This window comes from Sander vitreus, chromosome 7 (assembly GCF_031162955.1).
Source record: "Sander vitreus isolate 19-12246 chromosome 7, sanVit1, whole genome shotgun sequence".
NCBI classification, from domain to species: Eukaryota; Metazoa; Chordata; class Actinopteri; order Perciformes; family Percidae; genus Sander; species Sander vitreus.
In genome coordinates this window covers 32306066-32318449 of record NC_135861.1, presented here as the reverse complement: position 1 = coordinate 32318449, position 12384 = coordinate 32306066, and the positions used below count along the sequence as shown (strand labels likewise).

General features: G+C 39.9%; 1 protein-coding gene across 1 annotated transcript in view; it reads right to left on the bottom strand.

Moving 5' to 3' along the window:
- Positions 1-5993, bottom strand: part of LOC144520403 (ephrin type-B receptor 2-like) — a 63650-nt gene extending 57657 nt beyond the window's left edge. The window contains 1 exon segment of the mRNA XM_078254084.1: positions 5962-5993. Within this exon segment, the coding sequence (XP_078110210.1) occupies positions 5962-5993 (32 nt within the window).
- Positions 5994-12384: the final 6391 nt, after the last annotated feature.

Sequence of the window (12384 nt, the reverse complement as noted above, 5' to 3'; positions counted from 1 at the left end):
CTTGATGAATAATGTTCATTGTGGTCTCATTAATAATTACATCTATGTCTGGAATTACAACATTATTATTGGTTTGAAGTTCAGGTAATGGCCCTTCTTCATCAATGCCATAGTAGTTATTGGCATCAAAAATGCCAAATGTAATGTATATAAGAACGTTTCACTTGTATGCGTGAGAGCGTTTCACTTGTATGTGTGAGAGCTTTTCAGTAGTGTATATAAGAGCGTTTCACTTGTATGTGTGAGAGCTTTTCAGTAGTGTATGTAAGAGCGTTTCACCTGTATATGTGAGAGCTTTTCAGTAGTGTATATAAGAGTGTTTCACTTGTATGTGTGAGAGCTTTTCAGTAGTGTGTGCGAGCGAATAATCTTCCAGTTGTTTATGTGAGAGAGTTTCAGTAGTGTATGTAAGAGCATGTGTTTGTGAGAGGTAATTCTGAATAATGTCCCTGACGGCCCCTCATACATCTGTGTGACGTACTGTTGAACCCCCCAACAAAGCACAAGTAGACTTTGTATTTCACAGTTACTGTTTTCCGTCAGATCGTTTACAGATAACTACGTTGTTGAATGCAGCTTTATTTCACAGGAGAGATAGAGAAAAAGAAAACAGAGGAGCGAGACATAGCGAGTGCTTTGTTGTTGCAGGAAACAGTCAGCTATTCCACAAACTCCCGGGGAGTTCAGTGCTTGTATTTGGTGTTTTAAAACTTTCTTGTGGCAGCGATAGAGGCAGTGATGTTTCCTGTTTCCTGTACGGGACTCTCATACCGCCTCAAACCATTGCTCAAAACACACAAGTCTGATCCCCAGTAACATGACTGACCACCGCAGAAGGGCACAGGGTGGAGTTGCTCCAAAGGTTGAGTCGGTCTCAACTTTTCGCCGCAGGACTGCTGCGTTTGTTTGAGTGTCCCCCCTGCGGCAACCCCCGCCGCGGCTTAAACTCACTACCCCCATTTAAAATTAATGGAAAGACCTGGGTCCTGTGGACGGCTGACACAGGCTGCCTGAACACAGCCTCAAGGCTGGAGCTGACAGGGTGGCCTGTGATGTGGCTCAAAGTGTCAGGGCTGGGGGGGAGTGCAACCGTCTTACTGTTTCCATAGGTTAGCTGTTTGCTGACTCGTCTTCATTCTGCTCTTCTATGTTCTGAAATAATGCTGGGCTATACTTGTCAGCTTGTAGGTATTCAAAGAGTTGAATTACTATTAGAACTTACATCACATTACATTACATTACATTATTTTAATAGTTGTGTCCATCATTCCTATCAGTAATAACCAGTGGCGGGCCAAGTATTTTACACCTGGGCCTTCAGTACTATCCTACAGCAATTAAACCACCTTTGAATAACCTCACCATGACACTAGGACATTATTGTGTGGAATAAAGAGATTTAACACAAGGCTCAACACCTAGAGAGTTTTAATACACTATTGCAGAGACATGAATACATGGTAACTGAAGCCATCACTTTGCAGTATGGCAGGATGCTGCATCACATATAGTCCAAATTAATGGAATTGCCAAAGAAACCCCACAACAACCAGTCACATTTACTCATTCGACGACCACAAAGCGATCAAAAACACAAACAACACAATTAGGAATCAACAGGCCCCCACACAAATTCTAGCCAAGCTGCTAAGGCTCAACACGCAACCACGCACACACAAAAGCACAGCAGCGACTGACACGGCTCAACTCTTTAACACATAAAGCAAGCAGTAACAGCTAGTAAAATCATTTCACTAAAATGCAGAAAAATCCATTAAACTTACAAAAGCTGCTCATCATTTGAAAAATAGTACATCCTCTTTTCTTTCATTACTTCTAGATCTAAAACTCTAAACGAACTTGAACATTACGGTTATGTGATGCTAGGTAGTTTGGCTTCTCGGCCACCGTATACTAACCGGTCCCAAAAATGCCGACGTAGTTGGCTAGCTGTCAAAGAATACGCCCAACAGGACAAACTCGAAATCTGAAAGCTAAAGAATATGACAATCAACAACATTGTCTCCTATTTGCTTGAACAGCAGAGGGATTCACTCGAAATGGATAAAAGCTCTAATTTATGAAATTCGCTGGAAGCCGCAAAACCAAGAAAGAGAGTAGCAATGAAATTACGGTAATAGACTTGTGGGAACGGACTTTGTAAAATACATATGACATTAATAACTATATATATATTTTGGAAATGAATATATATATATATATATATATATATATATATATATATATAAAATTATTATATAATTATAAACATATAATTTTCTGATTCTGACAATCTTGGCCAGCAGGGAAGGCCTTGCTGACCCTTACAGCCCACCTCTGATGGGGGCTGACTCATCAGAGGCGGGCTTACTTTGACTTTGATAATCTGGATAACCAGTTGGCTTGTTGATACATCAAGAACACTTTGATCCTCAAATTGCATCATTAACAGTATGTCATGTTCAAAGTTGTGTATTTCGTTTGTATCTATGTGTGGTTGTACTGCTGTCTGTCTTGGCCAGGACACTCTTGAAAAAGAGATTTTTAATTTCCAGTTCCATATCCTCCTGCCTATTTGCAAAGCGATGTTTGTTGGTGCCAGAAGAGCCACAACATCTGGCATGTATTTTATTTCAAGAGTCTGTATCAGCTTGTTCCAACTCTTCATTAAAGTGACACACTAAATGGCCAAATGTGTGTGGACACCCCTAACATGGCAGCCATGGGTGGGAGCTGAACATCTTTCCCCCAGGTCTTGAACCTGCTGCAGGGATTTGCTCCCATTCGGACACCAGAGCATCAGTGAGCTCCCTCACTGATGTTGGCTCATCTGGCTTCACTTTGAACTAGTGTTGTCTAAAAACACCCATGTATACTGGAGGAATAATACTTCACGTCACTGGAACTAGACCCAGATCCATGGTGCCACATGTGTCCACATATCTGTGGCCAGAGACGGAGGTGTAGGATGCTTTCAGAGAACAGGCTTCTGGCAGGGAATGGAGATGAAGTTTGAGGATGACAGAACGTTACGAAAGCTAAGAAGCGTATATGAGCACATTTAACTGCGTCAATGACACTCATTTGCTGTGAAAGATTGAGAAAACTTTCCAGCCCTGGAGCAATTGGTAATCACTGCAGCAGCCTGTCCTCTGATGATGGCTTCCAGCCTGAGAGAGAAGCCTTAAATAATCATATTACCCTACCACACTCCCATCTTACTAAGTCTTTACATGTCTGAAATACAGTCTTAAAGATATTTTATTTTTACGCAGCTTTGTGTTTTGATTATGTTTCATTTTCTGTCAAATGATAAAGTGCCATTGATAGTTTGAAAACAAGGTAAATGAATGAAGTTCTATTTGAAACCAGCACTACCAGCAGTAGTAGTTTGTCTCATTTTACATTACAGTATTATTCAAATTATTTGTCATGTGCATGTTCACTGATGCAGAGCAGACTCGTGTATGTATTACGTATGACATACATGTTGAACATCTAAAAATAACCATGTCCTATTTCTTATCCTGCCCAAGTTCTCATGTTCTGCAGGGAATTACTAGTTACCTAGCCGTTTCTTAAGGCAGCTACACACCGGGCCGATAATAGGCCGTTGGACAGTCTTTCGAGGTCAGTGACTCGAGTCTGTTCGGTGTGTTCCGTGCCGTCGTCCGTTGGAGGAGCTGTCGGCCTTCATTTTGGCCGACCTGACATGCTCAGTCGGAGACAGGGCAGTTGGGACTCACCCGGAAATGGAAAGCGGGATGAGCGTCACTAAGCCTCTCAAAATCTGATGAAAATCTTTAAAACTGACCTTTGTTGATCTGAAATGAAGACAGATTCAGCAACTGCACGGCCTATTCCTCGCTTAAAATGTTTTCAGAAACACGTTTCGGTGAACTATTTTAGTAAAATTTGAGATCGTATTCTGAACAAGCCGCCATGACAGTCTGTCTTTGAATTTCCGGAGAAACCAGACCCACGTGACGCGTTCGTCCAATCAGCTGCCGGTTTTCATTTTTTGGGCGACAATACAGATTAGCGCCGCCTGCTGTTAGGGAGACATATTACGTCTCGTCGCTTTGGTGTGTTCCGAGGCAATTTTTTGACCAACTCTGGGAGACTGATCAGTCCAACTGCCTTTTCTGCCAACGGTCGGCCGTCTGGTTGGTCTGTAACTGCCTTTATACGTCTACGTTTATTCAATTTGTTGAACATTAAATCACAAGGTCTTAATAGAGTCCTCCAGCAATGTAGTCTGAGTTGTATGTTTATTTGTAAATGTACTATGTCTATTACTGTGTAAGTACATTAAGACCAATGAAAAAACAGAGCCAAATCCATTATGTATATGTACACATACTTGGCCAAAAAAAGCTAATTTTTATTCCCCATAAACTGAGCTTCATGTGTAATTGTCACTGGTAATGCAGTGTTTGAATTCACTTTCAGTGGTTTAAAATATGTTTTTAATTTGAGATTGAGATTCTTCAGTCGTGTGTGCCTGCTCAATGGAGAATCAGCCAACAGCTGCAGTGTGCACTGAGAGGAGCAGCAGTCTGCACACCGTCTCTCAGGCAATCACTCGGTGCTACTTTGATGAATTACAAATGGGATCGGTAATATGCTGTACACCACTGAGGCACAAGTCCAACTGCAATGGTGAGGGCTCTAAAGTGGCTCCTGATGTCCAGGGGCCCTGTGTCCAAAAATCCAGTTTGAATTCCTTTACTGTAACAGTTCAGTTAATATTATGCACATATGGTGAATCTCCTCATGTGTTCATCAATTAGAGACACATACACACGCGCACACACACAGACAGACACTGGAGCAGCGCCATCATTTCCGGGACATGCTAACATACTAGAGGCTAATCTGAATCTGTGTTCAGAACATATTGCACACCGCTGATTCCTGAGCCACAGGTGTTTGACTACAACACTTCACTAACTTCTGCTGTGACTTAGACATGGGAAATCATCAGTCAGCTGATTTAAAAAGTATGTCAGTTCTGCTGGCCCTCACACGCACATGTCACATCCATTCTCCTGTTCAGTCATCTTATGTCACCGTCACACTTCCTGTCCCATCGCTGTATCTAACCTTTATCGTTACAATGAGTCCAAGTGTGTTTTACTGTATAGCTACATCATGCCATCAAATGGAGGTATCCTTATTGTTTATATTGTGTATCATTATATAAACATCTCCCACTGGAAACTTTGGAATCTCCACTATAGTAAATGTCAGCTCAGCATGCTGGCTGACCCACAGCAGCTCTGCCAGGCTCCAGACGGTATATGCTTTGTCATTTTGTAAGATATTTAATCTAACGCTAATAATAATAATAATAATAATAATAATAATAATAATAATAGGCCTATATATTTGTATGAGGTTATGCATGGATAGATAGTAAATGGTTGTGTTAAATATCCATCAGTTCTCCAGGCTCTGTGCCTGATGTCGGTCCTGGAGGTTCAGACTCCCTCTCTCTGCGCCCATATGGCTAACATGTATTCCATAAACCTATGCATATGTAATCTATAGAAGCACACATGTTGCAGAGGCTATAGGTTACACACTGATCATAACCAGCTCAAAGTGAGCAATAACACTACAGAGATCTATAATAGTAATGATGATGATAGCCCATGATATTGAGGCCAGCCGAGACAGCGCGGCTGTCCCGATGGATGTTCCCGGCGGAGCAGCGCAGCAGATTAATCCGGCCTAGCCTACAAACCGTCTCTCCCATCCATCCATCCCAGCCCTGACCTACTTCACTGCTCCACAGAACTCTACTGCTCTGGGATTGCGGCTCAGACATACTGGAGTCTGTGGTTTTTTTTTTTTTTTGCATTCATGGCGGAGCTGTGTCGCTGTGCGCGCGCTGCGCCGCGTCCCCACACATGCAAGCATTCACATGCAAACGAACAGAGTTGAACAGCAGCTTACCTTCGGCAGCCCACACCGTTGGCAGTATCCATAGAATCCGAATCATATCCATAAAGATATCCATAATCAGAGTCAGTGCAGCCGCGGGACTGCAGAGAGCCGCGATGCGTTTATCGCGCAGCCGTCCAGCAGCGGGCCATTGGCTGGGGGTTCATTCAGCTGCAGAGCATCATCATCATCATCATCATCATCATCATCATCACTAGCAACAGCAGAAGAACAAGAACAAAAAGAACAAGAGTTAGGGATAAAGGCTGAGAGCTGCAGCATGGATGTATTAAGAGAACTGCAGTCAGGCCAGTTTGGGCGAAACCAAAAGGAAGGGGAGGGGACTGATAGTGTGGAAACTAAAAGAGCTCTTATTAGTTAACTGTTTGTTTAGGATTTAGCAGATATGATTTCTCAAGCACTAGGCTATGGCTGCTGATGTAGGATAGGCTACTATGTTGAGGTCGTACTTTGCATTTCACTTAGTAGCCTACTGCACCTCAATCAGCCTCATGTTACACATTGATACATCAGTATTAACAATCTAATGTATAAACACGTTCCAGTCAAGGGCAGTTTTTCTTCTACTTTCAGAACATTTCACTGATGATAATAATAATAAGCACTTTCACTTAGTTTAGATTAGTTCAGTTTATTGGTTTACACATACAAATACTACAGATTAAATCAATAAAAGATGTGATGGAGGGATGCAAAAACCCCTCAGAGGCGCTTAATCGGGGCACTCTCCAATGCATACTCCAATTAAAATAGAAAGAATCTAAAATACTGGGGGGAAAAGGAAAAAAAGAAGAAAAAAAAGCCCAAACAAAGACATCCCATAGGGATAACATTGCTCCGACAAAACAAACATTTAACACCTTTCTTAAACTGTTCAAGTGTTAGCTTTAAAAAATCTGATAGCAAAGGATTCCATATCCCTGAACCTCTGTCATTTAAACCAAACTGAAGTTGAGATGTTCAGCAGATAAAGTTTGTAATTATTTCGAGTGGCATAATTATGAACAACTACAGTAACAGTAAAAAAAAAAAGTTCATTATAGAATGAAGTATCTTGTTTAGAGATCTGTATACAACTAAAGCAATGTGTAGTTGATTGTCTTGATAAACTGTGAGGATGCCTGATCTTAAAAACAGGAGTTGAGAAGAAGTATTTTTATGCACACAGTAGAGGATTCGTAATGCCCTTTTCTGAAGATGAAAAACAGGGACAAGTTTAGTGGGATGAGTACTTCCCCATACAGAGTTACAGTAGTATATGTAAGAATTGACCATAGAATAATTTAAAAGCATGGCAACCTCTGTGTTTATCGTGAACAGACTTTTCCCAAGATTCCAACACTTTTTGCAATTTTAGTTGTGACTGTACCAATTGGCTTTTTCCATGAAAGAGACCCAACAAGTTGTACACCAAGAAATATTGTAGACTGAACTCTATCTATAATAGTATTGTTTATATGTATATATGAAGACTGCTCGGACACCAAAGAAAACAACATATCTTAATGTTAAGAGAATTTGTTACAGTTAAACCAACCATTTAAATTAATGAGTTCATGATTTGATACTTTCAATATTTTATCAGGGTATGTTTATTTATGGGAATAAAAAACAGTTGTGTAATCAGCAAATAATACCTTATACAGATTGTTCAATATGTTACATAGATCATTAATATAAATTAAAAATAATAATGGCCCAAGAACCGATCCTTGAGGTACACCACAAGTGACATTGCAAAGAGAAGAATTAATATCATCGTTAGAGATAAGAGACAGCAATGGTGTTAGAGTGATATTGGTGAGTACATAATATATTATGCCTATAGAGATGATTCAACAATCTTTGAAAAACAAGTTTTTCCAACACTTTTGCCATTACTGGTAAACTTGAAATTGCTCTATAGTGCTCAAACAAGGCTGGGTCACCATCTTTGTATAGCGGAGTGATTTTTGCTATTTTTAATTCAACAGGAACAATGCCTTTTTGTAATGAAAGTAAGTAAGCAAATGTATCAGACCCTGAACTGGGTTAAGCAAACTACCAGATATATTATCAGAACTAGGTGAAGAGTCTTTAATATTGTGTAAGACTTTCTGAATTTCAGCTTCCGTAACCAGAGGAAACTCAAAATCTTCCTGTATGGGAGAATTCATGAACTGCAAAGGATCAATTTTACTAGGTGGAATCTTAGTAATAGTAGTTAATAGTAGGCGTAGTAGTAAAAAAGCCAGGTCATCTCCAATTGTTGAGAAAAAATGATTACATGTATCATCAATTTCTTCAGGCTTGCTTATGATACCATGATCTGTCTTGAATTCTGATGGTACTTTTGTAAATGTTTTGTTTGTTAGTAATAAAGTTAATAGTTTGCCAAAGATACGCCATATTATTTTTATATTTGGTCAACTTGGTTTTAAAGTAGTGTTTCTTGGATCTTTGCTAACATGATTTAATTTGTTTCTGTAATTGAAAGAAATAAATTTAACAAAATTAAAAGGGGTGGGACTTTTTTGTGCCTGTGTTTAGTTTTTACAGAAGTCAGTATAGCAGAAGTTATCCAGGGATTAGCTGATCTACACTGAGATTTAGATGAAGCAAGAGTTAGGGGGAAAGATTCTTCGAAACAGTGCTAGACAAAATTAGAAAAAGAGGTGAATTCTTTTTAAGGATCCTCAGATTGAGGAATATCTGTCCACTGATGTTGAGAGATCATTTGTTGGAAATTTGAAGTATTAGTTTTGTTGAAAAATTGTTAATATTTTGGAGCTATGTAGGCTATAGTTGTTTGGAAATGATACTACTAAACATCCATGGACAAGACTCCAGATTTAAAAATTCTATTTAAAACATTAGTAAAAAGTTATCAATCAATGTAGCTGTTTTATCAGTTACTCTGGTGGGGACTTAAATTAAAGGATGAAAAGAATAAGAAAATGATGTATCAATAAATTCTGCAGTTTTGTTGATATCCATTGACTTGATAGTATTAAAATCACCCATTAGATAGCAACACTTTCACTCTGAGGAAATAATATAAAGAGTTTGTGAAAGCTCAGTGATAAAGTCAGAAACATTTTAACTTGGCGGTCGATGGATACATTGGCGGTCGATGGATACATCCAATAATAGTATTTGTTATTTCAATGAACACAGCAGAAAGCATAAAATGGGCTTCAAGATCATTTCCTAATGAGAATTCTAATTCATGGTTGACAAATATTGATACACCACCTTTTTGATCTTAGTCTTTGATCTACATTTATAAAAATGGTAAAAATGTAAGACCTTATATAGTGAGGCCAATCCAAATACATTCAGAATATCTCGATTTTTGGAAAGACTACAAACATTGACATGTAGAATGGAAACTTCACAATTTTTAACGGAAGGACAAATGGAATGTTTGTATAGTAACTTGACATTTGAAAGGCCTGCTGTTTTATGTGATTGAAGCAATTAATGTCTGGATCATTAAGATCTAGTAACCTAGAGGATGAAGAATCAGAAGGAGTCTTCTATAAGTATGTGCATGTGTATGTAGGTTGACTATAAACTGATTAAATCAGACAGGTAAACTTAAAACCTATTTGAAAGCAAACAAACAAACAACAAAAATCTTTTTCCTAACTTAACTAGTTGTTTTGGTGCCTAAACTTAACTGTCATCACCGCATGACACTCACTATTTCTGGCTAAACTCCACTACCACGGCCCCTGAAAGGACCGTCATCTAGCGGTGTCTGTAGCCGGCTCACAGTCACCTCTTGGCGGCTAAACAACTGCCGCTGGTAGCCGGCGTTCCGGAGCTCTGTAGCCGATGTGCCAAAAACAGACTGCCTGCCGAAATACGACTGCACGCCGCTAGAGGGCAATGTTGGTCAGTCTAAGTAGTTATGTGCACCAAAATTAAATAGGTCATTTTTGCAGGGCTTCAGCCCCGAATGTTTTTACTGTAGCCCCGTATGTCATTAGCCTAGTTTTTGTAGGCAACACAAAGTTTCCGAGTTCCTGTGACGTTAAGTCTATATGGTTCAAGCTCTGGAGCAGACCAGTCCTTCGTCTTTGTGTCTGCTCTGTAAAATAAAGATGAGCAGCCCGGCTGGTCAGTAGCAGCTTCAGTTGATTTGTCTCATTCAGAGACCCAAACGGGGATGTCTGTGTCTGTCAGACTCAGATACTACCATATCAGCAGAGCAATAACGTAATGCACAGCATACTATATGGTAGGTGTTTTTTTCTTGAAGTATTGTGATTTTATTCTTGTAATATTAGGCTATAACTTAATTTTGCTCAAAATATTACAATATTACCAGAACAATATTAAAAGGCTTGCAGATCAGCAATATTCAGATCTTTGACAGTATTTTTTTCAGTCACATTTCGGCAGGCTCCATGAACCCATGCCAAAAAAGGACTGCGCCCCCACTAACCCAAGGTTGCAAAGGCTGACAAAGATAAACTTTTCAGGACTTTTAGTAGACGTCATACCATGCAAGTATAGCAAATTGGGTAATTGTCAGACTTTGCTGTCCTGAGTTAGGGGAGGTGCAGTCACATTTCAGCAGGCTCCCATGAACCCATGCCAAAAAAATTAAAAGATGAAATGATGTCTGCAATGCGTGGAAAATAGCACTCAAAATGATATATGTAGTACCAACACGGGGGTTGCCGACAGCTCTCAGTTGACGCGGCCGTGTATTATTCCCATACTGGACATTACGCCGGTATTAATATCCAACAATGCAATGTGGTAGTAACAACGTTCATTACAGGCAAACGGACACAAACCAAGAAACTGTGTAACGTCAACAATGATCTAATTTACATTTTCTACATATTTCAACGGCTGTTGGTCTAGTTATTCACTTCTTTCAGTAATTTAAGCATTATCTAGCAATGCAGCTAAAGCAGAGGTCGGTGGGGGCTACTATGGTTACGCGTCTTTAACGGCAAGGAGGCTCACAGGAAGTGACGTTGAAAATTACAGCTTGGTGCTAGATACACACTACTGTGTATTTACACAAAAGTGCGTTGTATGTTGAACGATAGTATACATATTGAGTTTGTAGGGCAGAGTATGCAACCAAAGTTCATGAACATCAATGGAACTTTATTCAAACCATGGCTTGTGTTTGTGGCCGCTATGGAGCACACTGGCCACGCTTGAGCCAAATCACTACTTGCAAGCCTCACACATGTAGTCGCTGTCAGTGGTGGCACATCGCTGGTGTTACCACCGGATGACATGAGTCACAGGAAATCTGAACATTTTACAAAAGAGAATTAGACATAAATTAACATATATAGTGTCCATAGGCTTTCTCTCTTGAAATCTTTTGAAATCCTATACTGACAACAAAATAATCTGGGCTACCCAGGAAACTGTCTCATCCTGGCCATCCTCCACGTTACCACAGATGCGGCAGAGTTCACTGAGGTCATCTGACAAAATCAAAGAACCAGAACAGCTCGGTATTATGTTATTGTTATAGGACTTATATAATCGATTGAACTAAAATAAGCTATCCATGCAATACTCCAGCATGTCACCAACATACCACTGTTTTCCAGTAGAGTGGTTGCAATGACCTTTCTTAGTCCCTCAATGTCTTTTTTAGATGTTCCAAAACAGATGCTTTGCTCTTTTAAAATGCATTCTGCAGACTAAATGGTGTATTTGTGTTAGTATAAAGCATCTATTAAAGTGGACATATAATGCTCATTTTCAGGTTCATAATTCAGAGGTTGTACCAGAATAGGTTTACATGGTTTCATTTTCAAAAATCACCATATTTTTGTTGTACTGCACATTGCTGCAGCTCCTCTTTTTACCCTGTGTCCAGGTCTCTGTTTTCGCTACAGAGTGAGACCTCTCACTACTGTAACATCTTGGCAGTCGCACATGCGCAGTAGCTAGGTAAGGATCATGTCATCTAGCTAGCTGTTTGTTTCTACAACTTCAGTAGTACAAGGCAGGAATAGCCGGGAGACTTCTTCTAAACGAGGGCACACTTCCAACTTTGCGTGGAATACCTTCAGAATAGGGACATGTAAGTAGTTCTTTTGTAGATTATGGTGAACTAGTGTGTGTTGTAGCAGTGTTTTGCCATTCAGAACGAGCTAGAATGCTAGCACTAGCATGCTACGGTTAGCCACCTTGTTTCGGCTAGTGACGTAAAAAACCCTGCCGGTTTTGACCAGCTCACCCGGAGACTGAAGGCAGGACACATTCAGAAACCGTATCTCACTCAAAACAGCATGGATGGGTTTTTTTTCAAAGTTTGTATGCGCATGGAAGCACCAGAGACACATAACAACATAACACCCCAAATCCCAGAAAAAGTGACTTTTTCATAATATGGGCACTTTAAAAAGGTTTAGTGAAATCACACAAGTTTACAATAACAGTGTC